At 35.1% G+C, this 19,523-nt stretch overlaps 1 protein-coding gene across 1 annotated transcript in view; it reads left to right on the top strand.

Moving 5' to 3' along the window:
* Window positions 1-894: 894 nt before the first annotated feature.
* Window positions 895-19,523, top strand: part of Nup107 (nuclear pore complex protein Nup107) — a 52,934-nt gene continuing 34,305 nt past the window's right edge. Inside the window, exons 1-8 of the mRNA XM_089253312.1 lie at window positions 895-1,066; window positions 5,710-5,840; window positions 6,296-6,337; window positions 11,450-11,508; window positions 11,931-11,997; window positions 13,660-13,748; window positions 19,178-19,242; window positions 19,362-19,488. Coding sequence (XP_089109438.1) covers window positions 1,065-1,066; window positions 5,710-5,840; window positions 6,296-6,337; window positions 11,450-11,508; window positions 11,931-11,997; window positions 13,660-13,748; window positions 19,178-19,242; window positions 19,362-19,488 — 582 coding nt within the window. The 5' untranslated portion in view covers window positions 895-1,064. The remainder of the gene's footprint in view (window positions 1,067-5,709; window positions 5,841-6,295; window positions 6,338-11,449; window positions 11,509-11,930; window positions 11,998-13,659; window positions 13,749-19,177; window positions 19,243-19,361; window positions 19,489-19,523) is intronic.

Here is a 19,523-nt window from a genome sequence, read left to right as displayed (position 1 = left end):
TCTTAAGAGAGACATTTTTCGCTCAGCTGCACAGTACATCACTTCACAGGCAGCATGAAATGTTGCAATTCGGTAAGAACTTGGATACTTAGTTATTTCTATGATAATATTTCAACATTTGCTTGAACTCAATATTGTGATTTTAGGATGAAGAGAGAGAAATTGATTTTAAATTAGATAAGAGATAATGCAAATATATATATTTATAGGGGTGTATAGTCAATGCAGTCTAAAGACGGGGCCTTGCTTGCAGAGGGGACTTCATTAAAATTAGATCTGTTTGAAACTTTCTAAACATAGAAATTGATATAGCCTACACATTTCTAGCCACAAGTAGTGGCCTCATAAAAATCACTACCCAGGAAGAAAGGAAGTGCGGGGGTGTGAAGGGCGTACCCAGGATTTGAACTAGAATGGACAACTCACAGATACTAAATTCATGTGTCTGTGCTGTGTACCAATTACTACACTTTCATTTCTCTTCTGTGGGGGGGGGGGGGACCTGCCCCTCGCTAGGTACGCCCATGGGGAGATATGATGCTCTTGTGACAGCTCTGAGTGTAGTAGTTAGGTCATTCAATGCCAAAGTAATAAAAATAGCAGTTTTCCTTTGATTAGAAGAAAAGAAAAATTCAGTTTAGTGGTGCCATCTATTGCCGAAACGACAAGAGTGGACGTTCTCATTTCAGAGTTTCCAAAACTGGTAGCCCTAAATATTTCATTTATTTTCCTCACACTGGAATTTTTACTGCCATCTAAGAAACATTGAATCAACTATATTTCACAATTTGTAGTTGATTTTATATGGCCTAGATGGCAACTTTCCTGAACGCTCTTAAGTAAAAAAATGTCCCGTTTAAAACTGAATTTATGGTCAGTCAATGTTATGACGTCATACATATTTTCATTTTACGGTGTTTATGACAAATTCCTGGGACAACATTCTGATTCGAATATTTTATTTACGAAGCGTCGGGCCCGTTGTTTTGGCTCGAATTTCGAGCATTTGCTTATGTTATAGCTAAATTGCTGCGGAAATCCTTGATTTTTTGTAAGCTCTAACCATGTAAGAATAATTTCAACTTTTAATAACATAATTTAACACTTCGAAAACACTAAATTAGGTTTTTCTAGCTTGCTTCTTGCATAGACATAGGCGTAAAGTTATTGTTAATATTGGGAGGGCTGATAGCTTGAGCCTCAAACCCAATATTTCTATAGGTATTATGGAGATTATGGCAGATATTTCGGTGGAATTTGACGCCTTTGCGAAGTTTAGTACTTGTACCACAGGGTGTGGAATTGATGTTCAGAAAAGGGCCAAAGAAACCGCATGTATAGGTGCAAGAACCTAAGCTGGGGGCCATGGCCGACGGGACCCTGAACAATTCTCATCACTTTTTGCTTTTCACGCTATAAATTAACTTCAGGGGGCGGGCCCCGTGAAAACTCCAACCCGAAGGCCCGCAAAATATCCCAGCTTAGAGGCCCTCCACTGTTCCTGGATGTGAAAAAAGAAATCATCAGCGTGCAAAACATAAAAACAACCGAGCATAAAAATAGAAAAAATATCAGGAATAGCTTTGGTATAAGGGACAGGTTGGCGATTTTTGGCGACTTTTTTTCCGACGCCAAATATGTCCAACGGTCCGAAAAAAAGCCTGCAGACACTACGTGCGGCAGAAAAAAAAATCGCCAGCATAGAAAACGGCAAAAAACAATAAAAACAAATGGTATAAACAAAAATAAGCTCTGGATTGTTTAAAAAAATAAAACTGTGGGTAAAAATAAATCAATCAGGGTTTAAATAAAGCCCGTACCGTTGTTTAAATAATAAATCGATCAGGGTTTAAATAAAACCCGGGCATTGTTTAAAATAACGCCCGGACCGTTGTTTAAATAATATAGCGATCAGGGTATAAATAAAATACGGGCACTGTTTAAATAAAGGGAAAAAAAAGGGAACAATACAACCTGACCAGCGACGAAAATGTAATCCAAACACTCGGAACAAGCACAAACGACAAAATGGCTGTACGACTGTTTGAAAAGACGCGCTACAACAACTAACGCCGCCTGGCAGAATTTTCCAGAACAGCGACAACCCAGCAGAACAACACCGAACCAGAGTGCGCCAACGATGGCAACTTAATGCCGGAAAAAAGTCGCCAATTTGGCGTGTCCCTTATACCAAAGCTGTTCCAATAATCCAAATTACGCGAGCTACACAACGGAGGAATAATAATCCAAGAGAGGCACTGGAAATGGAACAACAGCTGTATAACCCAGTGACTTAGCGCCACCTAGTATCATCCAGTGAAAACTGGAAAGATGTTAAAAAAGATGGCAACCCAGAGCCCCATTATGACGGTCTTGGCGACTTATCGTGGCGGACCATACTGCATCTTTTCCGGGAGACCTCAGACCCCCTTATAATTAATGCATATACAAGCCCCGTTCACATGTACAATAAAACATCCCGGGAAGTTCCCGGTAACAGGGATTTTCGCTACAAACAGTTCACATGACGTCAAGTTTATGCCGGTAATCCCCCCCCCCTCGTCTTTCCGGAAGTCGTCACTGGTTACGTAGGTTGAACGGAAGTGATTGATTCAAGATGGTTGACGAAGGAGCTTATAGCAGTTTCCGCGGCACAAATGATTATGGGAGAGAAGGTCGGTGTCGACCTCCAATGGGGAAAAAAGTTGTCATGCCGGTAATTACCACCAAAGTGACCCCTAATCTTGTACATGTGAACGGGGCTACAGTGTAATGCACTCCTCCTGTGCATGGGCTTGAGTCCCATATCTATGGAATGATTTACAACTTTCAGCTTCCTAATGTTTTCATTATGTCTGTGCCTTTGACCATGTGTATTGTACTCTGTCCTTATTCTTGGAAACAAAATTTAAAATAAAAAGTCCAACAAAGATCCTTTTATTGCCTAAAATTTCACTTGAACATTTTTAGGCACGATAGAAATGATAATTTCATAATTACTTTGGATTTGAATATACAGTCGATGCTTGTTATAACAACTGTCTACTATAACGACCGTTACAACAGGTCCCAAATTTTTTCCTACTCCTGTGATGCTGTTTTTTTATCCAATGTAACATAAATATCATTCAATTCATTACAATGACCAAATTCAGCCAGCTTTCCGGTTTTTTTTTGCAAAGACATGAGCAAAATCTGTCGTTGAGTGTGTTTGACCTTGAGGCTTGGAGAAGAAAAGGTGAAACGTCACTTCTGCGGAAAACCTTACAGTTAAATAGCGTTCACACTGGAAAAGACGAGTCATAGCAAGATGCACTGTGCTCATTTGTGTTGACCGGATCATGTAGACAACTGTAGTATAATCCAGATCCCCTTGGCGACTTTTTTTCTGGTGCCAAGCATATCCGACGGCCTGACAAAAAGTCGCCTAGGCCATAACTGACACTATGGACGCTGGAGAAAAAAAAAAACCCACTGTTTTTGCCAGTACAAAAAACATAACTAAAGAGGAAACCAACAATATTATTAATAATAGTATAAATAAATATTCTCTGCATAAAAAAGATAAAGCCTGGATTCCCTTTTTAATAATAAACCAATATGATAACAAATAATCAATAATGGTACGAAATTCATATGAACAAAATATACAACCTGACCGAAAAATAATCCTTGTGACGCATTAGAAAATGACACGTGTAGACAATGAAATCATGCTGTTTCAAATATTACACAAAATAGAACGTCGTTCGAAAGGCCTATGGTACTAGCAGCACCTGAATCGATGATTCTAGAAGCCAGAGAGGAAGGGTAGAAAGATCTAGAAAAGATATGGCAAACCAGCACCATTATGTCGACCTTGGAGATCTAGGTTATACTGCAGCGATAAATCTAAGAGGAAAAAGTGGTGTCATTGTTCACACATGGGAAAACTAAGGGGAGAAAATATGAAAGGAGAACGGTTTCTCTGTTCTATCTTTCTCTCCTGGATACCCCTTTCCCTATTTATTTAATATTCTCATCACCAAACCACAGCGAGGAATAAAAAATAAAAAGGTGGTGTTGAAGTAAAAGAAATTGAAAAAAGACAGTTTTCTTTTTAGGGTTAGCAATTCAAAGTCCCGGAAGAAGGGAGAGAGAGAGCTCGAATGTATTTCTTCCATTTAAAAAACCGGGCCGAGATATCTCATCCCTGAAAGTTAAGGTTTAATGATTGCCAGTATGTGACCCTCTGTTTTGCAGGAGAACGGAAAAGCTTCAACTAAGGCTGTTGGAGTTACCCAGGCCATTCTTGACAGCATCATGTGCCTCCGGGCAAATTAATATTCCAGTGATTTTTTTACTTGGCTGGGATTCAATTCAAAGCTAGAAATCTTTGTGACTTTATCCGTCTGAACCTCAGGCAGGGATGACTCGATGAGTTTGGTCACCAGGCACATTTCGACTGACATGTTGGGGGTGCCGCTGTGGTGGTTGAGTGGTCATAGGGACAAACTCGCATCACGAGGATCCAAGTTCAAACCACACCAGCACCACAGTGGTGGTCAGCTGAACTGGATTTTCTGTGATTTCCAACTTTGAGGCACGAATGCAAGCCGATCTCCCCATTACAAAGTCTTGCCACAGAGAAACAGGCCTACAATGCTACAAATATTTAATCATTACACTTTACTCACAATTTGAAGTATAGATGGCAGCGCTGAAAAATCAGACACAACACTAGATGCACACTCAGAGTTAGGTGTAGGGCCGTCTTAAGAGCATCGTGGGCCCCGTGCCAAGGGGTTTTTCTGAGTTCCTACCTGGTGAATTCTAGAAAATTTCAACTGGATCTCATTTTTGTGAGGCCCCTCTTCTCTTGAGGCCCCCGGGCCATGCCTGGTGGACCCATGCGTTAAGACAGCACTGGTTAGGTGCATGTTCTTTGTACCAGACTTTGCCATGAAGCTGGGCTGGAACAGATCTCAGCAATTGGATAAGTCTGGTGGCAGAACCCCTGGCATTCATTCATGACATGCTGGGGATGAACATAGAGAATATATTCTTTAGATCGAACATGTAAAGTCACAGGATCTCTAGCTTCATTGGCTTTGTGTGGATTTGCTGTGACTGGGAATACCAGTCCACCAATTTACTTACCTTTCAAAATCGTGACATTAGACCTCAATATCATGAACTTCCTCTGAACATTTGAGCTTCCCCCCCCCCCATTTCTGGGTAGTACTATGCGTTAATATGTTCCTGGGTTTTCTTTTCCATTCAGAAATAAACAAAATATGAAGAAACACCAACACTTGATTTGAATGCATGATATGCACTCTCCGTTAGAAAGCACCCCTTAAAAAATTGCTGTTTGCTTATTAAAATAATATCAGTTTTAGTTTGAAAACAATTCTTATTCTTTGTTCGTATTGTGGTGCCATCTGTGAGTGGCATTGGCAAGAATGTGTGTGCTTTTATCCGCGTTTTTGAGTTTTTGAATTTGGTAATCCACTCGAATAATTTTTTTAATTTGATACCATTCTCATGCTGCATCCATATTGGCCTATATGATACTACTACATCCCACATGCACATTGTAAGTATTTATATAGTAAGACAAGGAAAGCAAAACATTCACATAAGCCTATTTAAATACCATTCGCATATTATGTAAAAGCTATTTAGTCATTGCTTTCTTATTGCTCATGACTTTTTTCATTTTAATAGGGATGAAATTCACTTGAATTCATTGGCTTATCTCGGCACACCAGAGAGTCGAAATGAAAAGTCTTCCTACCTGCAGCGCAGTCTCAAAAAGAGCAGCTTCAATCAAAGCATCTCTCGAACACCCAACATAAGTATGTTCTACCATCATTAATTAATTTACAGAGATATTTGTAATATGTATAAAAATTTTGAAATTAGATTTCCATATGAATGACTCCATCATTGCTATGCATTATTATTTTTTTAACTGTTAGTAATTTTTTTCTCATTTTGATGGAAAGGCAAAGATTGTACAGTAAAACCACTCTTTTGCAGACACTGATCGAGGGACAAAATAAAATTTGTCCTTCATCTTTAAAAGAGAGCTGACCATGAATCAGAGGTTTAAAATACATACTTTCATTATGTGAGATAAAAATTATTATTTGACTGTTAAGAGGAGTTTTACTGTATTTTAAAGTATTCATTCTTATTCAACTTTTATGTTCAAGTTTTTTAATTTATCTCTGTATTATTTTACACCTTCACTTATAAGCATATTTTGTTTATGTACATATTTGATCAAATGTTTCTTATTTCTCTTTAGGAGAACTGGATTTGAGTAGCGTATATCCTTTGCAAAGGTCCAGTAAGTATAATGTTGCATTGTTTTGATACCAGTGAACAAATTTTTGATCTTTCATAGTGTCCTTCGTAACTAATTTGTTAAATTTCTTACTTGAAGCCTCTAATATCAGGAACATAGAAATGGTTTTAAATAATTTTAATGGATTACACTGTGTAACACGATTTTTGTCCTTGGTTAGCAGACCACATTTCCTAATGGCTTATGACTAAAAAAAGACTGAATGCAGCAATTTTATGCTTTTAACTTTGGTTTTGGGATCAGGAGAGCAAATTTTTTTTAGTTATTTTGGAGTGCCAGATTATACTTTTGCAAGGCAAAACATAAAGATGAAGTGTATATGGGAATAAAAATAGAAAAAGTCCCATTATACTTTTTTTAATTTAAAATTTTATTTTAACTCAAATTTCATTTTCTGTTAAACATTCAGGAACGTGACTTAGGCTAAGAACATGGTAGGGCAGCGAGAAAAGCGACGAATGAGAAGGAAGAGAAGCGAGATGAGAATATAGCTTTGAGCAAGAAACATAGTACACATAGTGGGGGGCGTTTAATATAGCAGAGAGAATAGAAACTCGCAATCAGCTTGGTTTTTTTAATTAAAGAATGCTTAAAATTTTCATAAATATAAAGACCATTGCTCAGACAACAGTTTAGAAATAGTAGTGTTGCATGAATATTGCTATTTTTAAATGTAACTACAGAAATATTCCTCATATTTTTGTCGTTTTCCCCCCTACATCTTTTTTTCTTGCGGCACTTAAGTGTGATCACTTCCAGAAAAATCAAAAATATTTTCTACTAAATTTATGAGTAAAAAAATTGGGAATAATATCAAGTTTATCAAAGCTCCCTATCGTTTAAATTTGTATTATTTATTAGCATAGGTGGGAGGGTAGAAGTAGAAAATCCCCCCCCCCCTCCTGCTCGAATAGCTTTATTTGTATAAATGTTTGTTGGTTTCATTTTTTTTCACCAGAAACATAATTATTGACACACAAAAACATTCAGAACGCTTCCGGTATGGAAATATTGATGGTACACAGAAAATAAACGAACAGATAAAACTTGCTCATTTTTCCACAGAATACAATACAAATACAACGCCACAACAGGCAAATTGCCCAACGAGGTGGCTGACTTAAGAACATCATGGATACCCGAGCCATTTTTTGGAGGCCGTACCTACTACTACTACACCACACATGCACCCCGTCCCCGCGGAACCCCCCAACGCATCGGTACATGCGGGAATGTGCGTGTACGTGTAGTGAAACCTGATGTGAAGTTTTGTTGTTTCTCTGTAATGCTTGTTATGTGTAGTGCTGCCATCTGCCACTAGTTTTTCTAACTATGAGTGAAGTGTTATGATTGAATGATTTATCGTTGTAGGACTGTTGCTCTCTGTGGCGAGACTTTTTAACGGGGAGATCGGCTTGCATTTGCGCCTTGAAGTTGGGAACCACAGAAAACCAACTTCAGCCGACCACCATGAACCGAGAAACATACAAGATTTTAAATTCAGACTACTCAAATACATTTTCCCACACACGGTGCATAGTAAATTAGCTTAAAACTCAAAATATAAATAATATTTTCGGTTTGGTTTTAAGCACATGCGCACGAAAAAGTTTGACAGGAAATATATGAAAATTATTCGGTACTTGCTGTTTCCATTTGATTGACCACACCATTTTGAAGTACGTCGACAACTTAACATTAACGATTCTGGTGAAATTTTTGACCTCACTACAGCTTTTTAACAGTGAAAACAAACCCTTCGACAGCCATCTTGAAACTACACACAAGCCAGCAGAGCAGCGAAAACAAAATATCTTGAAAGCATTGCTCTTATCACTTGTCGCAGAGTTACCGCCCTGCTGCAGTGTGTGCCACTATACACAGACGCATTGGAATCAGTGTGTTTGATTTTGCTGCTCAGATCTCTTCTCCCCGCATTGCTTTACTCTTTGCCTTAGTATGTGTTCAGCCTTATATTCTGAAAGTTATTTACATTTTGTAAAGTTATTATCAGTGCGAAAAGTTCTTTTTCACTATTCCAGCCAATAGTAAATGACCAATTCACAAATATTGATTCCCCTCACCACAAAACCAAAGTTTGAGGAAAATAATCATAATTTTCATGATTATTCAGGCCAAGCTAACACAGAAATAACTTTAACCAAATTTTTATTTATCAATTTTAAACGTTTTTTTTTTTACATAGAATATGTAAAAACCTATGAATCTGATGATGCATAATTGATTGTCACGTGGGTGGATCTATGGGAAATGGCAACTTATCTATCTATTCATTTATTTACACATCTCAACAGGCTGAGTCCAATTACAGAGATGGGAAACCACTACTTACATAAATAATACCAAAAATCTATATATATAAAATTGATTTTCTGTCTGTGTGTGTGTGTGTGTGTTCTCTATACAAATCTACAATTTTAGATCGATCGTCGCCAAATTTTGCATATATACCAAATGGGACCCGACTTGAATGATAGGCTACTTTAAAATTTCGTCAGCCCAGGGCAAATACCCCAAATGGGCAAAAAACTGGGCCTCAACAATCCCTTTCCGAACGTTTACTTTGGTTACCGTGGTTCCCTAGCAATGCATTTCAGACGTGTATATGCCTTTACAACGGTTTGTCACTTCTTTAATCCTGTTAGTATATGTATAATAGTTTATGCCTTTATAATGGTTTGCCACATTTTCAATATACTCTCAGTAATGAGGCTTTTTGAATAGACGTCATAATCATCATCAGCATCGCTTTGAGAGTCAGGAAAAGGGTGATCCTCATAGAAATCAGTGCTAAAATTGTCGATTTTACTGTAGAAATGCGGAAATTAGTGGGATTTTCCGCCCCATCAATAATTTTAAAAATTGTATGGAATTCTCGATTTTTGAAATATTCAGTTCGCTTAGAGATATACGAAGCCCAGGAGATTAAATATAAAGTAATTAGCCAAACCTATACTTTTGAGTTGGATATTCGAGCAATATCATTGATTTCATTTATATCTTCTCAAGTATGAAAATTAATGTCTCCATATTGTCTCTTTTGATATTTATTTGCATAAATTCATGTGGGTTAGGATATTTTAAAATTAGTTATGAGCCCGTGAAAAGTGTATCGAAAAAATTCCACAGCTTTAACTAAGGATTTTTGGAAGCTGGAACAGACAGATGGATAACTTGAAGTTCAGGGGGGGGGGGGATCGAAATACCTAGCGTCCCTTAAAAAAAGAAAAAAATATATTCATTTCTACGTTTCTGTGTAAATCTAGATTTGTTTATTTCATGAATCACGCAGGTCGCCATATTGGTTAACTTGGACACGGTTTGTATGTCCCTCAAGAAAAAGAGAGGGAGATATCACGTGATCCAAAAAAGCCTCATTGAAGAAAACCCGGGCAGCGCCGGGTATTATAGCTAGTACAATATAAAAGAAAAGTAAAATAATGATAACCGTCAAATTTACATGTTAAAAATAAAATCATTAACCAAACAATACAAAAATATATGTACAAAATGGAAACACAAATCAAGAATTCGATACAAAGAAGACAATGCCATGTCTACGCGAAAAATAAAAAACCAAAAATAGATGAATTTCACAAAAATATAATAAGAAAAGTATATAGAAGGAAATTAATATGAAAAGCAAGAGAAAAAAAAGAAGAAAAGAATCGTGATGGCAAAGCACTCTTAGAGAAAAAAGAAACATTAATAAGAAATATGTACACTACCTAGTGGATTAAGGAATCTCTATAAAAAATATCTGGGAATTCGCCTGTCATAATTTTTACATGCACGTAAAATAGGTGAAGTGTTTAAAATGTTTGTACATATACAAGGTAAATAAAAACATTTGTGAGAACTTTGAGCCCGTCGCTTGCAAGATGGCATGGAGATGTTAATTAGGCTGACCCCCCTTGATGTTAATTAGGTTAATTCCCCTGAGAAAACACCAGACGTGCTTGTATATGGTTTAGAAAGATTTCCTGATGTCAGCCTAACAATGTTTGTTCTGTCACTCAAATAGGAAGTGAGCCAAGCTACTGATTCATTTGACAAAATTGTGAGCGTAATCGTCAAAAGTACATGATGATCTACTCGATCAAAAGCGATATCTGTGTATGTAGTGTCTATCTGTTCCCCATTGTCAAGAGCAACTGACAAATCATGGGTGAAGTTCACAAGGTTGGTTTCAGTTGAGCGTTTGCAAACAAAACCGTGCTGAAATGGATTCAATGAAAGTGCAAAGTGATTATACAGTTTTTCGTGAATCAATGATTCTAGAATTTTGATGAAAGAACTTATATTTCTTTTGAATTGCCAGAATCTAAACTGGTCTGTAGTTAGTTACATTTGATGGGTCACTCTTATGAATGAGAACTATGCTTGCCAATTTCCACAACGAAATAAAGTAACCTGTTCTCAATGATTTATTGAATATAATTGTTAACGAACATGCCAGTAATTCACCACAACCTTTGACTACATAAGCCAGAATACCATCTGGACCAATAGCCGTGAATGACTTGAGCTTCCTTATAGCGCATAAGACATCCTCCCTAAACTGTATGTGCGCAAGAGGGAAGACATCAATTTCCACCAAAAACTTCCTTGTGAAATCAACTGTAAAGAAATATTGCTATTCATAAACACAGATTTAAATTAATCTGTGAAGGCATTGATGGTTTCTTGGCCATTTGAAGAAGTAGAGCCATTAAACTGCATTGTGCTTGGAATACTGCCACGTTTTTGTGTGGACTTTATGAATTTCCAAAGCAATGAAGGATCTCATTGAAGACCATCTTCAATATGTTTTAAATAGTTCCTATACACAGTTTGAATCTTTTCTTTGCATAAGCATCTGGCCAAATAGAAGTGAAGTTTAGACTCGTTGACACCCGGTACATAGGTATTTTGTACTTCTCTCTCACTTATGTACCTTTTTTCTTGTTACCTTGCACCGGTGCATAAGTGAGAAATTACTTTATACACCTGAGTACGAGTATTTAGTGTACAACTATTTGATTATAAAAGAAATGTGCAAAATTATTTAAAAAATTGTTATGTATTTTACAGATATGCCGATTGACACAACATTAGGCAGTGGAATCTCTAATGTCAGTGGAATCTATGAGGTTTGAACATTTATACTAGAATTTTTGTAGTTTAAAAGAAATTGATTTGTTTGTCATGCTTATAAGTTCATGTTTTCAAAACCTTACCTATAAATATATAGCCTTGCATATGTGCTATACTTTTCTAAATCTGATTTATATAAATTATTACATAAGTACTTACCCACATATATTTATAGTGAATCATATATAATGATAGCCTCTATAATGATAATGGTAATAGCTTATATAACGATATTACTCTCTGGTCCTGATACATTTTTCATTGTATATATATATTCCATCTATAATGATAAATCCTTAATACCGTACGTTTCTTCAGTGACATGAGTTTCATTGTATAATCATTTCACTTCGTATATTTTTCCAAACGTTTTTTTCTGTATACATACTATGTTATAATATTTTTCAAATTCTTCCAGCTGTCAATGGATGTAGATGATAGTAACAGAATCGAAATGCTGTATGATGCTGAAGGTGGTAAATTAGGTAATTAAATTTTATTTCTTTTATTTTAATTACATTTTAATATGAAATTATTAATCCATAAAAATTATCATTAAAGAATTCATTATCATATTTTAGTATGAAAAATAGAGATGGGATGAATACATTTGGTTGCTATTTGGTATTCGGCCCTTTTGCCGAATATTTGGTTTGTCCAAATATCTGTGTAAATCAAAGCACAACAAATTAAATCTAAAAAATAATATTAATTATAATTTTTTGCATATATTAATAATTTACTGATTTTATTGTGTGGCACATACCTATTAGTTTCTGTGCAAGAGGTTGTGTCAGGGTGAATTTTTGGGATAAGTAAAATATGAAACAGAAATTAGAATCCTACTGCAATACGGTGGAAGTGAGCATGAATTGCACAAATTCACTAACTGGAGGATGGGCCTAGACAAGAAATGTATTGACCTGCTGAAAGGGGCAAAGAACATCTAGAGAGGAAAATTAAGTTGTAAATTTTTTATGATGCATTAATACTTGAGAATAAATAATGGTTGTTGACATTTTCTTAATTATATGTAAAACTGTAATAAGTGTTGAAAAAAAATTGATTCTGCAAGTGTAGTGATATCTCAACTAACAAAGATTTGTTTGTGATTTTCTTGCTTCGCTTAACGAATACTTCAGCTTACCAAACTTTTTGATGATATGAATTCACGCACCAACATAAGACATTCGCATCGTCAGCTGAATGTTTACACCAGTCATCATGAGAATTACTGTCACTAAGGCCTGATTAACTATGTTTTTCCTCGGAACCTTTTCCTGATGTACCTACACTTCTCTTTCTGAAATTCTTTGAACCCTTTCATATAAAATGAAAGATTTAGCCGAAATATAAAATGCAGTAAGAAAAAAAAGGTGGCCTATGTTTTCAGAGTATGCGTTCTTTCAGTGCAACACTCTAGACCCATAAATGAGCTGACCAAATCACAAAGGGATGAAGATACTTATGAACTCGATTGAGTTGTGTCAACACAAGCTTTATAGAAGACTACAGCTGGTGTACATAGTGTGAAATAAAAAAGATCTTCAGCATCTCTTATCTTCCTGTAGATTCTCATTTATACAATTTCGAAGCTGTTCGTTTTAGCCTTCAATCAGTTTGTCTTTTTTTATAGCATTCCTTGGTGTTTTCATAAAAAATGTACCTTTAAATTTTGGGCAGAAGCTGCAACGAATCAAATGACTTTTCATAGTAACCTATGGAAAATCACATCTCCCCTAAAAAAAATCTGATCGAAAACCTCTTCTGGTTCTTAAGATTTCATTTTTATTGATAAAAATAACAATCAGAATTCTGCATGTACAAATTACAGTATTGTAACATTCATGAGTAATCCATTTTTCCAAAAATAGGGGGGGGGTGTCTTATTACATTAATATAATTAGTATTATAGCCATATCTTAATTTTTTCCAAATTTTGAACTTAAAAAATCAGGGGTGCTCCTTATACACGTTAAAATACAGTATATGCTGCTGCAGGTTATATGGCACAGATTATTCGCACAAAATAACGGTTTGTATTTTGCTATCCAGAGTTTTTTTCTAATTTTATGTATTTTTTCCCTCTATAAAAGTTTCAAATCATTAGTTACTGATGATTTTCCTCTCTCTCTCTTCTTCCTTAGCCACAAATCTTTATCAAGAGTTTTATGACTTATATGCAAGTTATCCTGGTGAGCATGAAGCATTTGAACTACTTCATCATTATGAAGAAGTAAGTTGCAAGCTTGCATTGTTTTTATTGTACTCAATTTTCAACAATTTGTTTCACTACATGTGATATTGCATTTCTCGTGGAATTAAAAATACACAGTTATTCTACAATAATAGAATATATAATCAACTCTCTATAATGGTATTTATCGTTAATATTCTTGATGTTCACAGTTAAAAACAAAAATAGGCATCTCTCATATTTTTGAATAATAGAAAGCTCTGTATTAAAGAAAGGAGCAAAATAGACGTACAACCATTGTCTTTAAGTTGGTTGTCTACTAAAAGCAGCTACATGTGACAAAATTTTTATTCATATTAAGGCCCCTTATCCTAAAAAAATCTGGCCTCTTTTAAAGTGCCTCTAGCTCTTTTAAAATTTAAAGACGCAGTGTCACAAAAGAATCTCTAAGTGCTTAGCACTTTGAACTACACCATTGTCAAACAGTATTCCCGAGGCGAGTGTATGAGTTCGCCCTCTCTCACAAAGCTATCAAGATAGTTAACTTTTGGTTTCTTTGTTCATGCAAAAAACTAATATAATTGATTAGACTTTGAGAAAAAAATATTTACATTTATCTGGCTCTTTGGCAAGTCATTTGAACTGTTAAAAACTGGATCTCAGCAATTGTGACTCATAAGATGATAATGTAGGTGTCTTTCTGATGCCAGAGATATGTTGAAAACAAGACATGTGGCTAGAGCGGCTTTATGTCATGGTTATGCTTTCACATATTGGGGTCAATGTTGTTGATGGATCCCAACAAGTTATATTCGTTATAAATAAACTGAATGTACCACATTTTTATAATTAATGAGGGGAAAGAAAGTATGAGTATGTTGAATTCTAATTGAATATTTTAAAGTGGAATTGCGATCATGACACTATTCAGTTTGCAGCTAACTCACTTACTATACACATCTCGTTCTATAGCTAAAGAGGCAATTTACTTACCTCTAACGACATAGCATGTCGTAATTATTATTGTTGACCCTATCAGAATTGCGACCGGGGAGGTGTTCCGGTTCGGTAAACTGAATAATAGTGAAATGCGCATCATAAAGAGCATTCCTTTGGTAAACAAACCAGATTTTCTTCATTTTGTGAAAAAAAAATTTCATTATACTGCTGCTTATATGATTAGTGATCAATTCCATGCATATTGTTTTTTAATTTACTGATTGCTTAAAGTACTGTTTATTATTATCATTTTCTTGATTTCTATATACCATCACAACTTTTTCCACTGGAACTTTCTCTGAATGTCACAGGAATGGTAATGCTTATCATTCATGTCCCACAGAGGCGTTTTGTCCTGTACTGGATTTATGAAATTTTTGTGTAAATAATCATTTGGAGCAAGGGGAAGTATTCTGCAAGAATAAGAGAAAGAAGGAAAAAAACATTTGTGCAGGGGTGGGAACTTTGCGCCAATTGCGCCGCACTGCACCAAAATTAACAGCTTCGCCATCCTGCTCCAATAGTGTAATTTCGTATTTTTCTGCCCCAAATAGAAAATTTTGCTTCAGTATGCACGGAATTTCAGAAAGGACGGCAAAAATTTTTTGTTCCTGCTTGCCGCGAAACGATTCTTTCCGAGAAGAGCGTGTTTTATTCCACTGTACTTGAACTATTGGCCCCTGCATCGGGCTTTCCATCGTGAAATCCCGATATTATCTGTGATCGTGCAACTGAAAATGGTTTGCAATGGTCTTTCATCTTTAAAGCGCAAATGCGAGTTAGTTTCCATTTTCAAAAAAAAAAAGTTGCCATTGGAAGCAGCAGAAATTACTGTAGTCGATCGTCATTGCGTCAAATCCAGATGTTTCATGAAAAAAATTGTCATTCCGGGAGTAAAAAGCGCATGTCCGCCAATTGCTAATTTAGAAACTTTGCTGAATAATAAGCATTAAATCACCAATGTTGCAGAATAACGAGTGTTAAATCGCCAATGTTGTCGAATAACGAGTATTGAATCGCCAAGTAATGAGTGCTGAATCGCCAAACACCGTGTTGATTCTTCCACATTTCTCTCCCATTTTGCAACAATTTCTTTCTGAGTATAAAAAAATTCAAAACTTATATAGAAAATTTTTAGCCCATTTGAAGGGCAGCTGTTCCAGACAGCAAATAGTACCCTCAGTAAGCAAAAATCATCTTTAATAGACTGGTGCGAAAAATTTTATGACAGCCGCTCTTTCAAACAAGGTGTCAAAAGCCTGAAACAACAAAAAACAAGCTGTTGAAAAGATGTTTGATAAAAAAAAAATGCAGTAGTATCATTTTGAAAAGGGGTGAGGGTTAACAAAAATATTGTTAATTTCTCTGCTCCAATTTATAAATATCTGCTCCGAATCCTATATTTTGCTGCTCCAAAACTGCTCAGAATCCTATATTTTGCTGCTCCAAAGCTGCTCCGAAATGGACTTTGTCACTTCCCACCCCTGTTTGTGGTAAGTAAGTATGTGGCAGCTGCACCCCAGCACTTGCGTGGACATGTGATTACACACAAGGGAAGGGAGATTTCTCTAAAGTTACTTAGGTTTCTTAAGGTTCTTAGACAAACACTGGTTTAGAGTGTTGAATTTTGGCGATTTTCCCTAAAAATATACTCAAGCATCATGTTGTTAAACCATAATATGTTTTTTTTTAAATGAGTGAGATATCTCTTGCTTTACCTAAAAGATCATGACTGGTCAGTTTGACCGGTAATGTTATGGATACTTTTTCATTGCATGCATAGCAAATATTTTGTCGAATCATGACATTATATTTCTTCTAATATAGATGTGCTTGCTTTGGCTATTTGAAAGCATCCTTACTGACTGACTCATAATGAAATAAAAATACTAGTTTAGCCAAAAATATAGTAGTGGGAATCACTGAATCTTTATTATTGGAAAACTATTGAAATGTGACCACTTGATGACTGTTTTACTTTCCCAATACTTGCTAAAAAACTGAAGATGAATGTTACTACCTTGGTAGGTATAATAATAAAAGATTGGGAAGAAATTTCATGTGAAATTCAACAAGTAGCCTGTTATATAAAATGTTTTCGGTGAAACATAAATGAATGTTTTTGAGGGTAAGGGAAAATTTCTTTCTACCTAGTTCAATGCATTGAAATGTTGAAACATATATTCCCAAATTAAGAAAAAATTCTTGAAACCCTTGTGTTTTACAACTAAATGGTATTGATAAGGTTGACCATGTGGCTTAAAAACACTGTGTAATTCACAGATATATGTGTATTCCTACAGATTTGTTCTATATTCCACAGATTGCCAGTGCATGTTTTCTACTACATTTGACTTAGACTCAGTATATGCTTAGTCAGTTTGTAGAAAATGAAACTTGAAATACATTATTTCCTCCTTGTCCAAATTATCTAGAAAGCTTAAAAATTTATTATCTAGAAGCTTAGTTCACAAATTAAAATTTTGCTGATAACAATAAGTTCCACTGTATCAGGAAGAAAGACGGTGATGCCAGACCCTGTTATGCAATAGTAAAACAAGTGATACATTTTCAGTGAGTTAGAAATCTATGCCAAGCATTTCTAATATAACAAAGATTTCAAAAAATTTAAAAGTGTGATATATAGATGCAACAAAGAATTTTTATATTAAAAATAAAATTGTGGGAATTTGGGAATTATGAAATTTGATTTGAAAGAATTCCTATTTTTTACATTTTATTGCTTACCTACACTCATGTAGACATTTAAACAAAACAACATTAAAAAATCTTATGAAAGTCAAGAGAACATAGCAAAAATCAATCTCCAGTCATTTTGACCGATGCCGGTCCTTCTAGTGTTAACTGAAATTTGTTATTAAGTCCTACATAACGATATTACTCTCTGGTATCTATTCACTCTTTGCATATTATTAGTATACAAGGGGATTCCATAATTCCCTTTGCATTGACTCTAGAGGTATACTTCCAATAAGAGAAGGTATCCCAAATAACTCTGATATATATCATTCATGTTGTGAGGGGTTGTATTGTTATTAAAATAAAATTATTTGTTTATACATGCAACCTGTCCTCAAAAACTCAATTAGAAAGGTGTTGTTCTCTCTCTCCAGAGGCCAAAAAAAACAAAATTCCACCTTTTTAAGTGCAATATTCACTGAGATATTTGAATTCAAAAATTTAAAAAGTTGGAGAAGAGCAAGCATAAACAATGGAAAGAAGGGAAGGCAGGCTTTCGCGGTGGTAGTTTATAATAGAGTTCATACCTTTTGGGTTGTTATGCTATCTTCAAGGCGTCTTTGATGGAAAGAAGCATTGTTTGTTAGTTTATGCTGTTCTTTCCTGACTTTTCTCCGATTTTTTAATTTGAATATCTCAGTGAATATTGCTCTTAGAATTTTTTTTTCAAGGGAGACAAGGCAACAGTTTTCTGATTATGTTTTTGAGGACAGGGTGCCTATATAAGAAGATAAATTTTTGTTTTAATTTTTTAATAACTATACAATCCTTTGCAACATAAATGATGTATCTGAGTTTTACATGTTATTTGGATAATTTTTGCTAATGGAAGTTTGCCTCTAAGATCAACGGTTTGCCAGTAAAATGCAACAAGGGGAGTTACGGAATCACCAATTGTACATATGATAAATCCTTCATTAATGATGTGTTTCTCTGATCCCTCGAGCTTTGTTACACACTATTTTCTCTATGTGTTCATTGTATGGAAATTTTTTTCTACTGGAGACAGGCTAACTCAATATACAGAAAAATGACAGATTGTTATGAAATCTTTGTTTTTTATATAAGTATGCATAGTTGGGTATTATTTCATGGATGGTTGAAAATTAACTGTATAAATCTGTATTCTATTAATTTAATGTAGTGAATTTCATTTAATATATTCAAATATGACAATTTTTTTCCTAACAAGGAAAGGATCCTAAGGTGACATCTTCGAAAAAGCTTTGGAAAAATTGTCTCTGGGTGTACTCATTTGAATATGCACAAAAATATCTTCAAAATCTGTCCTAATTATTATGGGTCACTCAAAAAACTTGTAAATATTTATATTTTGAACACCAATAGAGAGTGGCCAAGATGTGAATTTACAAATCCTGCTACCCTAGAGTCTTACAGTGTCATCATTCAAACAACTCATGATTAGGTACAGCACAAACAAAGGAAAAGAGAAATAACTAGTTTCTAGAGAAGAGAAGCTATAGGAAAGAAGTGTTTGAGAGAAAGAGAAGAATTTTTTAAATATAATTGCCACACGCGAGAGGTGAAGAGTAGGCAACTGTTGTAATTTTTAATCATTTTTGAAGCTTTAATAATTACACTCCGCCGTTTTTTTTTGTTTTTTTTTAGTTTTTTTTTTTGTTTCTGGGTGAGATGAATGTACTCAAATTTCTTCGTAATATTTGTTATAATTAGTCTGTTTATTTCAGCTGTGCTTTAGCACTGCAAAATCGTTCAAGCCACTATTGCAGAAATCTGCGCCTTCTCAACAAAAGTGAGTTCAACACTGAATAATATATCAGATTTTACTATAATTTATTTTCGCAAAATGAAATTCTTTGATTTCATTTGTTTTATTCTTGTCTTATTATTTCCTTCTTATCTGTCCCTTAGATATGCCAGCAGCGTGATTCATGAACTCAGGCTTGAGAAAAATACTTGGAGATTAGCGAGGACATTGTATAAAGACAGGATTGAAGGGTCAACTGTGGACGAAGATGAGATCCTGTTGGAAACTTTGGTAATTTTTTGCTTGAATTCTTATTTGTTTTTCCT

Source organism: Pholcus phalangioides, unplaced genomic scaffold, assembly GCF_987345545.1.
Source record: "Pholcus phalangioides strain wild (caught in Gottingen) unplaced genomic scaffold, Ppha-v1.0 ptg000037l_1, whole genome shotgun sequence".
NCBI lineage: Eukaryota > Metazoa > Arthropoda > Arachnida > Araneae > Pholcidae > Pholcus > Pholcus phalangioides.
This window is presented reverse-complemented; position numbering and strand designations above follow the sequence as displayed.